This window comes from Salvelinus fontinalis, chromosome 10, assembly GCF_029448725.1.
Source record: "Salvelinus fontinalis isolate EN_2023a chromosome 10, ASM2944872v1, whole genome shotgun sequence".
NCBI classification, from domain to species: Eukaryota; Metazoa; Chordata; class Actinopteri; order Salmoniformes; family Salmonidae; genus Salvelinus; species Salvelinus fontinalis.
Window position 1 is genome coordinate 11,325,388 of NC_074674.1, and position 18,546 is coordinate 11,343,933.

Here is an 18,546-nt window from a genome sequence, read left to right on the forward strand (position 1 = left end):
GATAAAGACTGAGGGAGAGAGGTGGTTAGAGTGTTAACTTAGCTGCAGTGTCATTCATGCATGACTCATGTTTAGGAAATCTGCCACAGAGGATAGAGGGAGGAAGTGTAACTCCAGGACAAGCACAATGGACTCCTGATCCACTGGCAGTTGGGTACAGAGGTCGCAATTATGTAACTTCCTGCCAAGCTATGATGTCATTTCCTGTTGACATTTTTTATATTTACAATTTTGTCATTTAGTGGACGCTCCAGAGCGGAAATCGAACCCACAACCAATGTTCCCTCTAAGCTGCGTGGGCGCAGTAGCCCCGCAGAAATATTAGCCCACAGAGAGAAGCACGAGATTGCTCCAGAAAGTTGAGTGAAGTTCAGTGGTCACCAACCGGTCGACTGGTCGATCGCAAAACATTTCTGTAAAAAACGGTAGATGCATCCGATTTCTGTTGGCTGTAGATGCACCCGACTCAGCTGCCGTGCACGCCAGGTAGGCGAACTGTTGCCATTTTGAACCATTTTAACTCTGCCTTCCCGGCGGGCCCAGAGTGCAACTCAAGTGCACTGTAGGCCTACCGCTGGCCAATCGGATGGCTCAGATGACCATGTCTGCAGTAATGTAGCAGACATAAATGAAAGCTACAGCAAAGTTGATACTGTGAGATTTCAAAACGTTTAAAACCATGTCTGGGGAGAGACTGTCAACGAATACAGCAAAGAGATGCTGTTTTTATGAGGGAGTTCATGTTTAAGTTGTTACTCAGAAAAGTGTTGACAGTTCTAAGCCATAAAATGTGTTTTCTTCCTATTTTCACTCAGCGCTACAAGAAGCACTGCAGCAATAATGAATGAGTAGGAAAGTATCTATAGGCTTGTGTTATTATTAGCGGCCAGGGTCTTTTTTAATATTGAGGAATATTTCCCTTTCTCAGTTCATTGGAGTAACAACATGAATTTGTGCATGAGGCAGAAATAATACCGTGCGACTCTAGTTTTGCCACCATCTGGTAGACTCTGTCCCTTTTTGGTAAGGTATAGCGGAGGGATGTTGAGAGGTGGACCTTCAGTCTGCTGCTCTCTCCCTCTGAGACTGACCATTTCGATGCAGGCACCATCAGCCCAATAAAATAAATTCAAATTCTTTAAATGTATGCTCACTCAGCTGTGCTTCACAAGTAATACAACAGATCAATTACCGGTGCGATCATATAGCCTCCCTTAAATTTTGAAATCATTTTTAAAAAATGTCACCGAACAAGAATGCATTGGCAGGGCAATTCAAGCAAAGCCAATGTGCAGTGACTATGTTTTGGGCCTATAGCTCACTGCACAAACCTCATTGCTGTTTTTAATTGGTTAATGTTGCATAGGTTTAAATTTTTAAGTCATGTAAAAAATAAAAAAAAATCTGAGTCTTTGACTCCCAAGTGATCTTGACTCAGAAAAGGTTGGTGACCACTGTTCTTGAGTTGTCCCTGTTAACACTATCAACGTTTCCCTTTACTGTGGCAATAGTGATCGAATCAACGCAATACGAGTCACTTTCAATACAACATAACAAACCAAACTATGCAAGAGATTTTGTCGCAGGCAAAACGCATCGGAGTAGGATTTCTATTGCATTGACATGCTCTACTCAGCCCATACTCTACACAGACCGGTGTAGTATAAAAAAATCAGAGCTGCGGTAAGCCTATATGCAAATAGACCATTGCCCTATATGGATCTCTGCCGTTTACTTTGAACTGGACTGTGTTAACAGCATGAGTGGTCGTGGGTAAATGCACTTGTTTTGAGGTCAGTGAGAGCTGCATGTAGCCAGGTGTGCATATTTTGTTCATATCCTTTGCTAGTTAGTGAGTTATTAGCCCAGTTATAGATTATTTGTATTCAGTAATAGAGGAGTGATTGCTTCCTACAGAGCACAAAACATATACATTTCTTGACATCTTTGAAAAGCGAATCAGGTAAAGAGCTTATTTTTTGTCTTAAAATGGACAGTGTTGTATTTTGAGACAGGCTTGCATAAGCTAAGTTGCCAATAGGCATAGGGTAGCATAATTTGTCTGATTCTCTATAATAATGCATTTTATTTTGTAAAATGGTTTCTTGCAAAACAACACAATAACATTTTCAGTCACCTCCTTGTCTGAAGGACAAGTGGATAAGCAGGTTAATGTCAAGCCCTGCATGATTTTTTTTCAAAAGTCTCATGCCTACATTGAACACCACACATTGGCTGCTACTGTAGGCTGAATTATAGAACCGCTATTTCCATGTTAAAATGTTATGAGATGCATTTTCTCCATTGTTTTTGATGGCAGGCCATTCTGGTAGACCTACATTATAAGTAGCCACAGTAGCCTACTTGGCCACTGTTAAAACTGTAACTTAAAGCGGGTACAGCCTCAGTGTTCACAGTAAATGTGCGCTTGATGTTGCACATAATTTTTGCGCTCAGCAGACCTAAAATTTGCTCAGTGCCAAAAAATGTTTGAGGGAACATTGCCCACAAGCCTGGCGTTGCAAGCTACATGCTCTACCAACTGACCCACTCGCGACTGTTGAACTATGATGCCACTTCCTGTCAGCTATGCCAATTCTTGTCAAACTGACCCCTTTTAACATTACATCACTCCTATCTTAGGAACATGCAGAGCTAATATTGTGTTTAAGGGAGTTACCTTTTCAATAATTACGCTTATTCTTGCAGTTATAATTCCCTGCATCACATATGATTGATGCATGGTAGTGTGCATATTAACATTTCACTTGAAATAACTTTTAATGTCTCGCCGTGTACCCCCCCCCCCCAGTCCTGGCTTACATGCAGTTTGTGGAGGACTACTCGGAGCCCCAGCCCTCAGTGTTTTACCAGACGCCGCAGAGCGAGAGCATCTACGAGCAGAGGAACAAGCGCTTCCAGGAGGTCTACGGCTTCAACGACTCTTTCAGCAGCACAGACTCAGTCCACGAGCCCCTGCCCATACCCCTCTTCCCACCTCCCGCCCTGCCCCCCAAGCAGAGGCAGCTGGTGAGTGTCTGTGTGTGTGTGTGTGTGTGTGTGTGTGTTCCTCCTCAAGTCCTCACCACCCAATCACACATTATTTGACCCTTACTGACCACCCCGCCTCAGACCTCACCAGTGGAATTTCGCACTCCTCCGTAGAGATCGATGCACTGGTTACGATGGTGTAGCGTGCAAGTGCACACTGGGAAAGCATGGAGAATTTGGATCCAAAGGTTTCTTGTGTAAGGTCTCCTTTCCAGGTGGACATCCATGCAGTCATGGCTGAGTGCTGAATGATTAAATATTTTACTTGTAGGAGTTTAAGGTCGGTGATTTAACACTTTTAACGTAGTTTTAAATCAACAATTAAATGAGGACATGTTAAAGGTGACAGTTTAAGCCCCCTGTGGTGACACAGTGAGGTCGTGGTGCTGCATGCTGTGGAGATCACAACAGTAGTTATTGCCTGGAGGTCAAAGGTGAGAGGTCCGATTCCCACGGTGGTCATATGCTGGATGACACCCCAGAGGACAGTTGAGCCCTGTCTATAGGTCATTGGCAACCAGTGGTGTGGAACATGTGTCAACTATAAATTATTTAAACACTTGCCCCCAAATCCCCCTACCCCGAAACATGTAAATGTTGGACTGCAAATTGTGCCTTCCTGTGTTATAGTTAATCCAAATGTTTATTATTTTCTGCTGAGTCATTTACTTTTATGTTCATGTTCTTATGTTTTATTTCTTATTGTTGTTGCATCGCCGAGAAGGAACCTGCAAGTAAGCCTCTAGTTGGACGATATATGCCATGTGTATCCCGTACGACTAATAAAACAAAACTACCCCCTATGGAGGTGAATGTGAAGCAGGGTTGTGTTCATGAGGGCACGCAACATAAAACAGTTCAATTAAATTGAGCATTTCTTATTGGACAATTCTAGGTAGTCCCTATCCTGTTTCAGTCCTTTTTCATCCGTTTGAGGCCTGATGAACACGAGCCAGAATAAGAATTCTGAGGTAACTTGCACTAGTGTAGTGGTTGCAGGCTGGTTGGCGGGGAAGGATAGTAATTCCAGAGCTCCCTTCCTGCAGGAATCCATTCCTCATCAATTTTCTCTATCTCTCCCCTCTTCTGTTCAGATCAGTCTGACAAGTCTCTTGTTCGTTCTTTTTTCTCTTTCTATCTCTCCATCTACCCCCAGTCCTCTTCAATCAATCAATCAATCAATTTTATTTTATATAGCCCTTCGTACATCAGATAATATCTCGAAGTGCTGTACAGAAACCCAGCCTAAAACCCCAAACGGCTAGAATGCAGGTGTAGAAGCACGGTGGCTAGGAAAAACTCCCTAGAAAGGCCAAAACCTAGGAAGAAACCTAGAGAGGAACCAGGCTATGAGGGGTGGCCAGTCCTCTTCTGGCTGTGCCGGGTGGAGATTATAACAGAACTATGCCAAGATGTTCAAAAATGTTCATAAGTGACAAGCATGGTCAAATAATAATCATGAATAATTTTCAGTTGGCTTTTCATAGCTGATCATTAAGAGTTGAAAAACAACAGGTCTGGGACAGGTGGCGGTTCCATAACCGCAGGCAGAACAGCTGAAACTGGAATAGCAGCAAGGCCAGGCGGACTGGGGACAGCAAGGAGTCACCACGGGCGGCAGTCCCGACGCATGGTCCTAGGGCCCAGGTCCTCCGAGAGAAAGAAAGAGAGAAGGAGAAAATTAGAGAGAGCCAAGATTTTCAAAATGTTCATAAATGACTAGCATGGTCAAATAATAATCAGGAATAAATCTCAGTTGGCTTTTCATAGCCGATCATTAAGAGTTGAAAACAGCAGGTCTGGGACAGGTAGGGGTTTCGTAACCGCAGGCAGAAACAGTTGAAACTGGAATAGCAGCAAGGCCGGGCGGACTGGGGACAGCAAGGTGTCAGCATGCCCGGTAGTCCTGACGTATGGTCCTAGGGCTCAGGTTCTCAGAGAGAAAGAGAGAACGAGAGAATTAGAGAGAGCATACTTAAATTCACACAGGACACTGGATAAGACAGGAGAAGTATTCCAGGTATAACCAACTGACCCTAGCCCCCCGACACAAACTACTGCAGCATAAATACTGGAGGCTGAGACAGGAGCGGTCAGGAGACACTGTGGCCCCATCCGAAGAAACCCCCGGACAGGGCCAAACAGGAAGGATATAACCCCACCCACTCTGCCAAAGCACAGCCCCCACACCACTAGAGGGATATCCTCAACCACCAACTTACAATCCTGAGACAAGGCCGAGAATAGCCCACAAAGGTCTCCACCACAGCACAACCAAGGGGGGGCGCCAACCCAGACAGGAAGTTCACGTCAGTAACTCAACCCACTCAAGTGACGCACCCCTCCTAGGGACGGCATGAAAGAGCACCAGCAAGCCAGTGACTCAGCCCCAGTAACAGGGTTAGAGGCAGAGAATCCCAGTGGAGAGAGGGGAACCGGCCCTGGAGAGACAGCAAGGGCGGTTCGTTGCTCCAGAGCCTTTCCGTTCACCTTCACACTCCTGGGCCAGACTACACTCAATCATATGACCTACTGAAGAGATAAGTCTTCAGTAAAGACTTAAAGGTTGAGACTGAGTCTGCGTCTCTCACATGGGTAGGCAGACTGTTCCATAAAAATGGAGATCTAAAGGAGAAAGCCCTGCCTCCAGCTGTTTGCTTAGAAATTTTAGGGACAATTAGGAGGCCTGCGTCTTGTGACCGTAGCGTACGTGTAGGTATGTACGGCAGGACCAACTCGGAAAGATAGGTAGGAGCAAGCCCATGTAACGCTTTAAAGGTTAACAGTAAAACCTTGAAATCAGCCCTTGCCTTAACGGGAAGCCAGTGTAGGGAAGCTAGCACTGGAGTAATATGATCAAATTTCTTGGTTCTAGTCAGGATTCTAGCAGCCGTATTTAGCACTAACTGAAGTTTATTTAGTGCTTTATCCGGGTAGCCGGAAAGTAGAGCATTGCAGTAGTCTAACCTAGAAGTAACAAATGCATGGATTAATTTTTCTGCATCATTTTTGGACAGAAAATTTCTGATTTTTGCAATGTTACGTAGATGGAAAAAAGCTGTCCTTGAAACAGTCTTGATATGTTTGTCAAAAGAGAGATCAGGGTCAAGAGTAACACCGAGGTCCTTCACAGTTTTATTTGAGACGACTTTACAACCATCAAGATGAATTGTCAGATTTAACAGAAGATCTCTTTGTTTCTTGGGACCTAGAACAAGCATCTCTGTTTTGTCCGAGTTTAAAAGTAGAAAGTTTTCAGCCATCCCCTTCCTTATGTCTGAAACACAGGCTTCTAGCGAGGGCAATTTTGGGGCTTCACCATGTTTCATTGAAATGTACAGCTGTGTGTCATCCGCATAGCAGTGAAAGTTAACATTATGTTTTCGAATAACATCCCCAAGAGGTAAAATATATAGTGAAAACAATAGTGGTCCTAAAACGGAACCTTGAGGAACACCGAAATGTACAGTTGATTTGTCAGAGGACAGACCATTCACAGAGACAAACTGATATCTTTCCGACAGGTAAGATCTAAACCAGGCCAGAACTTGTCCGTGTAGACCAATTTGGGTTTCCAGTCTCTCCAAAAGAATGTGGTGATCGATGGTGTCAAAGGCAGCACTAAGGTCTAGTAGCACGAGGACAGATGCAGAGCCTCGGTCTGACGCCATTAAAAGGTCATTTACCACCTTCACAAGTGCAGTCTCAGTGCTATGATGGGGTCTAAAACCAGACTGAAGCATTTCGTATACATTGTTTGTCTTCAGAAAGGCAGTGAGTTGCTGCGCAACAGCTTTTTCTAAAATTTTTGAGAGGAATGGAAGATTCGATATAGGCCGATAGTTTTTTATATTTTCCGGGTCAAGGTTTGGCTTTTTCAAGAGAGGCTTTATCACTGCCACTTTTAGTGAGTTTGGTACACATCCGGTGGATAGAGAGCTGTTTATTATGTTCAACATAGGAGGGCCAAGCACAGGAAGCAGCTCCTTCAGCAGTTTAGTAGGAATAGGATCCAGTATGCAGCTTGAAGGTTTAGAGGCCATGATTATTTTCATCATTGTGTCAAGAGATATAGTACTAAAACACTTAAGTGTCTCTCCCGATCCCAGGCCCTCGCAGAGCTGTGCAGATCCAGGACAGCTAAGCCCTGGAGGAATACGCAGATTCAAAGAGGAGTCCGTAATTTGCTTTCTAATGGTCATGATCTTTTCCTCAAAGAAGTTCATGAATTTATTACTGCTGAAGTGAAAGCCATCCTCTCTTGGGGAATGCTGCTTTTTAGTTAGCTTTGCAACAGTATCAAAAATAAATTTTGGATTGTTCTTATTTTCCTCGATTAAGTTGGAAAAGTAGGATGATCGAGCAGCAGTGAGGGCTCTTCGGTACTGCACGGTACTGTCTTTCCAAGCTAGTCGGAAGACTTCCAGTTTTGTGTGGCGCCATTTCCGTTCCAATTTCCTGGAAGCTTGCTTCAAAGCTCGGGTATTTTCTGTATACCAGGGAGCTAGTTTCTTATGACAAATGTTTTTCGTTTTTAGGGGTGCAACTGCATCTAGGGTATTGCGCAAGGTTAAATTGAGTTCCTCAGTTAAGTGGTTAACTGATTTTTGTCCTCTGACGTCCTTGGGTAGGCAGAAGGAGTCTGGAAGGGCATCAAGGAATTTTTGTGTTGTCTGAGAATTTATAGCACGACTTTTGATGCTCCTTGGTTGGGGTCTGAGCAGATTATTTGTTGCGATTGCAAACGTAATAAAATGGTGGTCCGATAGTCCAGGATTATGTGGAAAAACATTAAGATCTACAACATTTATTCCATGGGACAAAACTAGGTCCAGAGTATGACTGTGGCAGTGAGTAGGTCCAGAGACATGTTGGACAAAACCCACTGAGTCGATGATGGCTCCGAAAGACTTTTGGAGTGGATCTGTGGACTTCTCCATGTGAATATTAAAATCACCAAAAATTAGAATATGATCTGCTATGACTACAAGGTCTGATAGGAATTCAGGAAACTCAGAGAGGAACGCTGTATATGGCCCAGGAGGCCTGTAAACAGTAGCTATAAAAAGTGATTGAGTAGGCTGCATAGATTTCATGACTAGAAGCTCAAAAGACGAAAACGCCATTTTTTTTTTTGTAAATTGAAATTTGCTATTGTAGATGTTAGCAACACCTCCGCCTTTGCGGGATGCACGGGGGATATGGTCACTAGTGTAACCAGGAGGTGAGGCCTCATTTAACACAGTAAATTCATCAGGCTTAAGCCATGTTTCAGTCAGGCCAATCACATCAAGATTATGATCAGTGATTAGTTCATTGACTATGACTGCCTTTGAAGTGAGGGATCTAACATTAAGTAACCCTATTTTGAGATGTGAGGTATCACGATCTCTTTCAATAATGGCAGGAATGGAGGAGGTCTTTATCCTAATAAGATTGCTAAGGCGAACACCGCCATGTTTAGTTTTGCCCAACCTAGGTCGAGGCACAGACACAGTCTCAATGGGTATGGCTGAGCTGACTACACTGACTGTGCTATTGGCAGACTCCACTAAGCTGGCAGGTTGGCTAACAGCCTGCTGCCTGGCCTGCACCCTATTTCATTGTGGGGCTAAAGGAGTTAGAGCCCTATCTATGTTGGTAGATAAGATGAGAGCACCCCTCCAGGTAGGATGGAGTCCGTCACTCCTTAGCAGGTCAGGCTTGGTCCTGTTTGTGGGTGAGTCCCAGAAAGAGGGCCAATTATCTACAAATTATTTTGGGAGGGGCAGAAGACAGTTTTCAACCAGCGATTGAGTTGTGAGACTCTGCTGTAGAGCTCGTCACTCCCCCTAACTGGGAGGGGGCCAGAGACAATTACTCGATGCCGACACATCTTTCTAGCTGATTTACACGCTGAAGCTATGTTGCACTTGGTGACCTCTGACTGTTTCATCCTAACATCGTTGGTGCCGACGTGGATAACAATATCTCTATACTCTCTACACTCGCCAGATTTAGCTTTAGCCAGCACCATCTTAAGATTAGCCTTAACGTCGGTAGCCCTGCCCCCTGGTAAACAGTGTATGATCGCTGGGTGATTCGTTTTAAGTCTAATACTGCGGGTAATGGAGTCGCCAATGACTAGGGTTTTCAATTTGTCAGAGCTAACGGTGGGAGCCTTCGGCGTCTCAGACCCCGTAACGGGAGGAGTAGAGACAAGAGAAGACTCAGACTCAGACTCCGACTCGCTACATAATGGGGAAAACCGGTTGAAAGTTTCTGTCGGCTGAATGAGCGACACCGGTTGAGCATTCCAACAGCATTTCCCTCCAGAAGCCATGAGAAAGTTGTCCGGCTGCGGGGACTGTGCGGGGGGATTTATACTAACGTTACTATCTGTACTTACTGGTGGCACAGACGCTGTTTCTTCCTTTCCTACACTGAAAATACCCTTGCCTAACGATTGCGTCTGAAGCTGGGCTTGCAGCACAGCTATTTTCGCCGTAAGGCGATCGTTCTCCTGTATATTATGAGTACAGCGACTGCAATTAGAAGACATCATGTTAATGTTACTACTTAGCTTCGGCTGTTGAAGGTGTTGACGAACCATGTCCAGATAAAGCGTCCGGAGTGAAAAGGTTGAATGAGGGAAAAAAGTTGCGATGGAAAAACTAAAAATATAAACGGTAATTAAAAACAGAAACAAAACAAAAAACGTAAAGTTGTCAGCTAGCAAAGTAAAGTAAAGTTCGCAGCAAATCGCACAGCAACAAAACGCACAGCAACACGTCTGCAGATTCAACAGGAAGTGACGTCACAGGTTACAATGAACTCACAAATCCTTACCGCTAGCAGTCTGCCTAGTCTCTCTCTTTCTCGCTCTAAGTGGTGTATGTCGGTGGTAACGCCTACCAGAGAAGATGAGACTTGTCTTTCTCAATATCATTCTCTCTATCAAATCCAGTCATCTTATCTTAATCCTGGTTGCCCTAGGTTAATTGAGACGTCTGTCTGATTGACAGTCCGGTCGGTCAATCAGTCAATGGAGGGGGGAACCCAGGGGGCGGGGCTAATGAGGTCAGGGGGAGGTCAGATGGATTTGATTGGCCCAAACTTCTTCAGGTTAATGGGGATTGGTTCAACTTGGCTGAGGGTTGAGGTATAAAAGAGGTTAGATTCTGCTTTAACCTGTGGAGGTGAACCTTTTTTGTTTCACCAGTTACACACTGGTGTCATGTGGTTTGTCAGCCATTTTGCTGAAGACTACACATGGGTAGAAACTAGATGGCGACTGGAACTGCCCAATGGACTCATGGGCTATTGACTGTGAGCCAGTAGGGGTGCAATGGATTCTGCACTCTTGAGTGGATATTGCACTTAGTGCCTGATTTATCCACAACTAGAAAACCAGAAAATGAAATTACCCTGCTGGATTAGACATATGTAAATCATGCATGGGTGTCTGTGGGAGATATGTGTATGTATTCCAATTCCATGCCTGGATTTCACGTTCAGATTGCACTCCTGCAGACCTCACTACAGTACAATACTATACGTAACCTACCACTAAGAGACGGAGGGGGTCATAATCCTCTAGTGGCCTGGTATGCTGTTCTCCTTCTGCAAACCACCAACCACATTTTAAGACTCACAGCCTTTTAGTTTGATGATTTCTGTTGTATACTTTACTCTACTATACTGTACAGTCAGGGCCAAAAGTTTTGAGAATGACACAAATATACATTTCAGCCCTGCCACAAAATGACCAGCTGACATCATGTCAGTGATTCTCTCGTTAACACAGGTTTGAGTGTTGACGAGGACAAGGCTGGAGATCACTCTGTCATGCTGATTGAGTTCAAATAACAGACTGGAAGCTTCAAAAGGAGGGTGTGCTTGGAATCATTGTTCTTCCTCATTCCACCATGGTTACCTGCAAGGAAACACGTGCCGTCATCAATGCGTTGCACAAAAGGGCTACACAGGCAAGGATACTGCTGCCAGTAAGATTGCACCTAAATCAACCATTTATCGGATCATCAAGAACTTCAAGGAGAGCGGTTCAATTGTTGTTAAGAAGGCTTCAGGGCGCCCAAGAAAGTCCAGCAAGCGCCAGGACCGTCTCCTAAAGTTGATTCAGCTGTGGGATCGGGGCACCACCAGTACAGAGCTTGCTCAGGAATGGCAGCAGGCAGGTGTGAGTGCATCTGCACGCACAGTGAGGCGAAGAATTTTGGAAGATAGCCTGGTGTCAAGAAAGGCAACAAAGAAGCCACTTCTCTCCAGGAAAAACATCAGGGACAGACTGCTATTCTGCAAAAGGTACAGGGATTGGACTACTGAGGACTGGGGTAAAGTCATTTTCTCTGCTGAATCCCCTTTCCGATTGTTTGGGGCATCCGGGAAAAAGCTTTACTGAGAAGACAAGGTGAGCGCTACCATCAGTAAAGCATCCTGAGACCATTCATGTGTGGGGTTGCTTCTCAGCCAAGGGAGTGGGCTCACTGACAATTTTGCCTAAGAACACAGCCATGAATAACGAATGGTACCAACACATCCTCCGAGAGCAACTTCTCCCAACCATCCAGGAACAGTTTGGTGATGAACAATGCCTTTTCCAGCATGAATGACACCCTGCCATTTTTTTTTTTTTTTTTTTTTTTTTTTCACCTTTATTTAACCAGGTAGGCTAGTTGAGAACAAGTTCTCATTTGCAACTGCGACCTGGCCAAGATAAAGCATAGCAGTGTGAACAGACAACAACACAGAGTTACACATGGAGTAAACAATAGACAAGTCAATAACATGGTAGAAAAAAGAGAATCTATATACAATGTGTGCAAAAGGCATGAGGTAGGCAATAAATCGAATAATTACAATTTAGCAGATTAACACTGGAGTGATAAATCATCAGATGATCATGTGCAAGAAGAGATACTGGTGTGCAAAAGTGCAGAAAAGTAAAATAAATAAAAGCAGTATGGGGGTGAGGTAGGTAAATTGGGTGGGTAGTTTACAGATGGACTATGTACAGCTGCAGCGATCGGTTAGCTGCTCGGATAGCAGATTTTTAAAGTTGTTGAGGGAGATAAAAGTCTCCAACTTCAGAGATTTTTGCAATTCGTTCCAGTCGCAGGCAGCAGAGAACTGGAAAGAAAGGCGTCCAAATGAGGTTTTGGCTTTAGGGATGATCAGTGAGATACACCTGTTGGAGCGCGTGCTACGGGTGGGTGTAGCCATCGTGACCAGTGAACTGAGATAATGCGGCACTTTGCCTAGCATAGCCTTGTAGATGACCTGGAGCCAGTGGGTCTGACGACGAACATGTAGCGAGGGCCAGCCGACTAGGGCATACAGGTCGCAGTGGTGGGTCGTATAAGGCCATAAGGCAAAAGTGATAACTAAGTGGCTCTGGGAACAAAACATCGATATTTTGGGTCCATGGCCGGGAAACCCTCCAGACCTTAATCCCATTGAGAACTTGTGGTCAATCCTCAAGAGGCGGGTGGACAAACAAAAACCCACAAACTCTGACAAACTCCAAGCATTGCTTATGCAAGAATGAGCTGCCATCAGTCAGGATGTGGCCCAGAAGTTAATTGACAGCATGCCAGGGTGGATTGCAGAGGTCTTGAAAAAGAAGGGTCAACACTGCAAATATTGACTCTTTGCATCAACGTCATGTAATTGTCAATAAAAGCCTTTGACACTTATGAAATGCTTGTAATTATACTTCAGTATTCCATAGTAACATCTGACAAGATTATCTAAAGACACTGAAGCAGCAAACTTTGTGAAAATTAATATTTGTGTCATTCTCAACTTTTGGCCACAACTGTACAGTCCAACTGTATTTCTCTCCTTGCTCCTCCTCCTCAGTCTCTCCTGGTAATCTTGGCTGGTGGTGTAGGGGGCTTGAAGAGGTTGTGGCCTGGGTAGGATAAGCCTGTTTGTATCTCCTAGTCCTCGTCCTGCCTTCCAGTAAGCCACCATGTTACAGGCTTTAAAAACTCTGATTTTTACACGGCTTTGAGAAAATAAAAGCAATTTAGATGGTCTGCCAGTCAGATAATAAGATGGCGAGAGAAAAAGAGAGACAGCGAAAGTCATATTTCTCCTGTTTCGAGGTGTGTAGTTTGACCTGGTTTCTTTGAAGCAAAACAGTTCAGAGAGCAAGACGTTAGGTTTAAGATGGTCAGATCCAAACACTGTTTGAGCGACGGGCTAAACAGGTCTTGACTCTTTTGTGTGTTCTAACCCTTAGAGATGACACTTAGCAATGACCTTTTCTGACCGTGTGGCTGGCTTCATGTCCAGTGTCCCCAACAAGGCGTCTTCTGTGTTTTTCTTCTTCTGTGGTAGAAGTTTCTGCATGTCTACATTCACAAGACTTCATTTTGTACTAATGCTATCAACTTAACTCTCTTTAACTCTGTCTTTTATAGCTCTGATGAAGGCTGTGAGGCCGATACGTAAAGCTTATTAAAGAGCGGTGATACTATCAAGAGCACTGTGGGGGTTTCTTTTTTCTCATCGCTCTAATTCTGAAACGGGATTTGATCTTAAACTGCTTCTGCTTTCTCTTCTTAGTGTGATAAAGTTCTGTCTTCTTTATTTTTTCTGTGTCTTCTACCTTCTTCTACCTTCTTCTTCTACCTTCTCATCTTCTCTTTAATTCTTATTTTTCTCTTCTCTTTAATTCCTATTCTCACTGCCCCTCTCTTCTTATTTGTCTATCCCCTCTCCTTTTTTAAATTCGTTCTCTCTTCCTCAGGCCTCCCACTCTTCCTCCCCCTCTTCTTCCTCATCCTCCTCTCTGCCGCGCCACCTCCAGCCTTCGTTGGTGGCGGCAGCAGAGGAGGTGGGCTCTGGCCTGGGGCTCAGCCTATCGGTCTCTAGCTCCTCCTACCTTAGTGGACACTCCTCGCTGACCACGCCCATGGTGAGTCTACCTGATTGGCCCCGGTGGCCCAGAGGCCGGGCCTCCCGTGTGCTGTGTGTTCAGTTTCCGTTTGGTGCTGTGGTCTTGTGTGTTGTGTGGAACTGCCTGTATGATATCCCTGGATCCACGTGGTGTGGTTCTGATTCTACTGAATGGCACATGGTCCCTGTGTGTTGTTGTTTGTCCCTGGCATGGTTCCGACATTGATGACCATGGCGGTGTGCTATTGTCACACACATGGTGTGTGTGTGTACTTACGTGTGCATTTAATGCCATGTGTTGTAATACTTAGGTTTGGTATCATAAGATGCAAAATAATGCATTTCTGATGGGATTTTTTATTTTTCCTGAAAACAACCGACACAGGAGTGTTTATGTGTACTGTGGAACAAGTGGAGTCAAAGAGGATGTCAATCTTACAAAGCAGGGACCTCTATAGCAGATAGAAACCTGGGGATGAAGGAGGTTGTGGTGGGTAGCTGAGCTCATGACCGAGTTTAACACTTAACACTGTTTTCCATCTCATAACCTCAAACCTCTATTCGATAGGAGGCGGATGATGTTGGTCTTAGGGTGTGGCCTGACCCCGTGTGACCCCTGGGTGTGAGGGGCACACTGAGGAGGTCGGGGTGGGGGTGGGGGGTGGGGGGGTGAGCTTGACCCCCCCCTCCTCTCAGAGAGAAGTGGTGTGTATCTTCCTGTGGAATCTAGAGGAATGCATGCCATTTGGACCTGGCCTGATGTAAAACAGATTCCTCCTCCTGTCCTACTCTTCTTTCTCTTCGTCCTCTCTCGTTCTTCTACCACCTCCTGCTCTACCCCTTTCTTTCCCTTCCTGCTGACCTCTGCCCTCTTCTGCCCCTTAAATCAAATCCAACATTTTTCCTAGTTTCATTTCAACATCACAGCATCTCCCTCCTCTATCTGATACACATATCTTGCCTCCCCCCTACCCTGTGTGTTTGCCAGTGGAATGTTCACATTCCTCAAGTCCTCGGGGCATGATGTTTTGAGGCGATGTCATGGAGATGGGAGTCATTTAAAGGAATTTGATTTATTGCCAACAATGTCATTTCAGTGGAAAATTGTTATTCTATGCTCTGCCTGTCTGTCTGTCGCTCTGTCTGTCGCTCTGTCTGTCGCTCTGTCTGTCGCTCTGTCTGTCGCTCTGTCTGTCGCTCTGTCTGTCGCTCTGTCTGTCGCTCTGTCTGTCGCTCTGTCTGTCGCTCTGTCTGTCGCTCTGTCTGTTTCTGTCCCTCTCTCGTTCTGTCTCTCTCCCTTTCTGTCTCTCTCCCTTTCTGTCTCTCTCCCTTTCTCTCTCTCTCCCTTTCTGTCTCTCTCCCTTTCTGTCTCTCTCCCTTTCTGTCTCTCTCCCTTTCTCTCTCTCTCCCTTTCTCTCTCTCTCTCTCCCTTTCTCTCTCTCTCCCTTTCTCTCTCTCTCCCTTTCTCTCTCTCTCCCTTTCTGTCTCTCTCCCTTTCTGTCTCTCTCCCTTTCTGTCTCTCTCCCTTTCTGTCTCTCTCCCTTTCTGTCTCTCTCCCTTTCTGTCTCTCTCCCTTTCTGTCTCTCTCCCTTTCTGTCTCTCTCCCTTTCTGTCTCTCTCCCTTTCTGTCTCTCTCCCTTTCTGTCTCTCTCCCTTTCTGTCTCTCTCCCTTTCTGTCTCTCTCCCTTTCTCTCTCTCTCCCTTTCTCTCTCTCTCCCTTTCTCTCTCTCTCCCTTTCTCTCTCTCTCCCTTTCTCTCTCTCTCCCTTTCTCTCTCTCTCCCTTTCTCTCTCTCTCCCTTTCTCTCTCTCTCCCTTTCTCTCTCTCTCCCTTTCTCTCTCTCTCCCTTTCTCTCTCTCTCCCTTTCTCTCTCTCTCCCTTTCTCTCTCTCTCCCTTTCTCTCTCTCTCCCTTTCTCTCTCTCTCCCTTTCTCTCTCTCTCCCTTTCTCTCTCTCTCCCTTTCTCTCTCTCTCCCTTTCTCTCTCTCTCCCTTTCTCTCTCTCTCCCTTTCTCTCTCTCTCCCTTTCTCTCTCTCTCCCTTTCTGTCTCTCTCCCTTTCTCTCTCTCTCCCTTTCTGTCTCTCTCCCTTTCTCTCTCTCTCCCTTTCTGTCTCTCTCCCTTTCTCTCTCTCTCCCTTTCTGTCTATCTCCCTTTCTCTCTCTCTCCCTTTCTCTCTCTCTCCCTTTCTGTCTCTCTCCCTTTCTGTCTCTCTCTTTCTCTGTCTCTCTCTTTCTCTCTCTCTCCCTTTCTGTCTCTCTCCCTTTCTGTCTCTCTCCCTTTCTGTCTCTCTCCCTTTCTCTCTCTCTCCCTTTCTGTCTCTCTCCCTTTCTGTCTCTCTCCCTTTCTCTCTCTCTCCCTTTCTCTCTCTCTCCCTTTCTGTCTCTCTCCCTTTCTGTCTCTCTCCCTTTCTGTCTCTCTCCCTTTCTGTCTCTCTCCCTTTCTGTCTCTCTCCCTTTCTGTCTCTCTCCCTTTCTGTCTCTCTCCCTTTCTCTCTCTCCCTTTCTCTCTCTCCCTTTCTCTCTCTCCCTTTCTCTCTCTCTCCCTTTCTGTCTCTCTCCCTTTCTGTCTCTCTTCCTTTCTGTCTCTCTTCCTTTCTGTCTCTCTCCCTTTCTCTCTCTCTCCCTTTCTCTCTCTCTCCCTTTCTCTCTCCCTTTCTCTCTCTCTCCCTTTCTCTCTCTCTCCCTTTCTCTCTCTCTCCCTTTCTCTCTCTCTCCCTTTCTCTCTCTCTCCCTTTCTCTCTCTCTCCCTTTCTGTCTCTCTCCCTTTCTCTCTCTCTCCCTTTCTCTCTCTCTCCCTTTCTCTCTCTCTCCCTTTCTCTCTCTCTCCCTTTCTCTCTCTCTCCCTTTCTGTCTCTCTCCCTTTCTGTCTATCTCCCTTTCTGTCTATCTCCCTTTCTGTCTATCTCCCTTTCTGTCTCTCTCCCTTTCTGTCTCTCTCCCTTTCTGTCTCTCTCCCTTTCTCTCTCTCTCCCTTTCTCTCTCTCTCCCTTTCTCTCTCTCTCTCTCCCTTTCTCTCTCTCTCTCTCCCTTTCTCTCTCTCTCTCTCCCTTTCTCTCTCTCTCCCTTTCTCTCTCTCTCCCTTTCTGTCTCTCTCCCTTTCTGTCTCTCTCCCTTTCTGTCTCTCTCCCTTTCTGTCTCTCTCCCTTTCTGTCTCTCTCCCTTTCTGTCTCTCTCCCTTTCTGTCTCTCTCCCTTTCTGTCTCTCTCCCTTTCTCTCTCTCTCCCTTTCTCTCTCTCTCCCTTTCTCTCTCTCTCCCTTTCTCTCTCTCTCCCTTTCTCTCTCTCTCCCTTTCTCTCTCTCTCCCTTTCTCTCTCTCTCCCTTTCTCTCTCTCTCCCTTTCTCTCTCTCTCCCTTTCTCTCTCTCTCCCTTTCTCTCTCTCTCCCTTTCTCTCTCTCTCCCTTTCTCTCTCTCTCCCTTTCTCTCTCTCTCCCTTTCTCTCTCTCTCCCTTTCTCTCTCTCTCCCTTTCTCTCTCTCTCCCTTTCTCTCTCTCTCCCTTTCTCTCTCTCTCCCTTTCTGTCTCTCTCCCTTTCTGTCTCTCTCCCTTTCTGTCTCTCTCCCTTTCTCTCTCTCTCCCTTTCTGTCTCTCTCCCTTTCTGTCTCTCTCCCTTTCTCTCTCTCTCCCTTTCTCTCTCTCTCCCTTTCTGTCTCTCTCCCTTTCTCTCTCTCTCCCTTTCTCTCTCTCTCCCTTTCTCTCTCTCTCCCTTTCTCTCTCTCTCCCTTTCTCTCTCTCTCCCTTTCTGTCTCTCTCCCTTTCTCTCTCTCTCCCTTTCTGTCTCTCTCCCTTTCTGTCTCTCTCTTTCTCTGTCTCTCTCTTTCTCTCTCTCTCCCTTTCTGTCTCTCTCCCTTTCTGTCTCTCTCCCTTTCTGTCTCTCTCCCTTTCTGTCTCTCTCCCTTTCTGTCTCTCTCCCTTTCTCTGTCTCTCCCTTTCTCTGTCTCTCCCTTTCTGTCTCTCTCCCTTTCTGTCTCTCTCCCTTTCTCTCTCTCTCCCTTTCTCTCTCTCTCCCTTTCTCTCTCTCTCCCTTTCTCTCTCTCTCCCTTTCTCTCTCTCTCCCTTTCTCTCTCTCTCCCTTTCTCTCTCTCTCCCTTTCTCTCTCTCTCCCTTTCTCTCTCTCTCCCTTTCTCTCTCTCTCCCTTTCTGTCTCTCTCCCTTTCTCTCTCTCTCCCTTTCTCTCTCTCTCCCTTTCTGTCTCTCTCCCTTTCTGTCTCTCTCCCTTTCTCTCTCTCTCCCTTTCTCTCTCTCTCCCTTTCTCTCTCTCTCCCTTTCTCTCTCTCTCCCTTTCTGTCTCTCTCCCTTTCTGTCTATCTCCCTTTCTGTCTATCTCCCTTTCTGTCTCTCTCCCTTTCTGTCTATCTCCCTTTCTGTCTATCTCCCTTTCTCTCTCTCTCCCTTTCTCTCTCTCTCCCTTTCTCTCTCTCTCCCTTTCTCTCTCTCTCCCTTTCTCTCTCTCTCCCTTTCTGTCTCTGTCTCTGCGCCTGTCTGTCTCTGCGCCTGTCTGTCTCTGCGCCTGTCTGTCTCTGCGCCTGTCTGTCTCTGCGCCTGTCTGTCTCTGCGCCTGTCTGTCTCTGCGCCTGTCTGTCTCTGCGCCTGTC

The 18,546-nt window shown here is 45.8% G+C and overlaps 1 protein-coding gene across 6 annotated transcripts in view; it reads left to right on the top strand.

Moving 5' to 3' along the window:
• Positions 1-18,546, top strand: part of LOC129863609 (rap guanine nucleotide exchange factor 1-like) — a 122,475-nt gene that overhangs the window by 89,435 nt on the left and 14,494 nt on the right. For 4 of the 6 annotated variants that reach the window (XM_055935713.1, XM_055935710.1, XM_055935711.1 and 1 more), the window contains 2 exons: positions 2,813-3,030; positions 13,808-13,975. In XM_055935713.1, the coding sequence (XP_055791688.1) occupies positions 2,813-3,030; positions 13,808-13,975 (386 nt within the window). The remainder of the gene's footprint in view (positions 1-2,812; positions 3,031-13,807; positions 13,976-18,546) is intronic. The other 2 variants (XM_055935714.1, XM_055935715.1) reach the window with 1 other exon arrangement.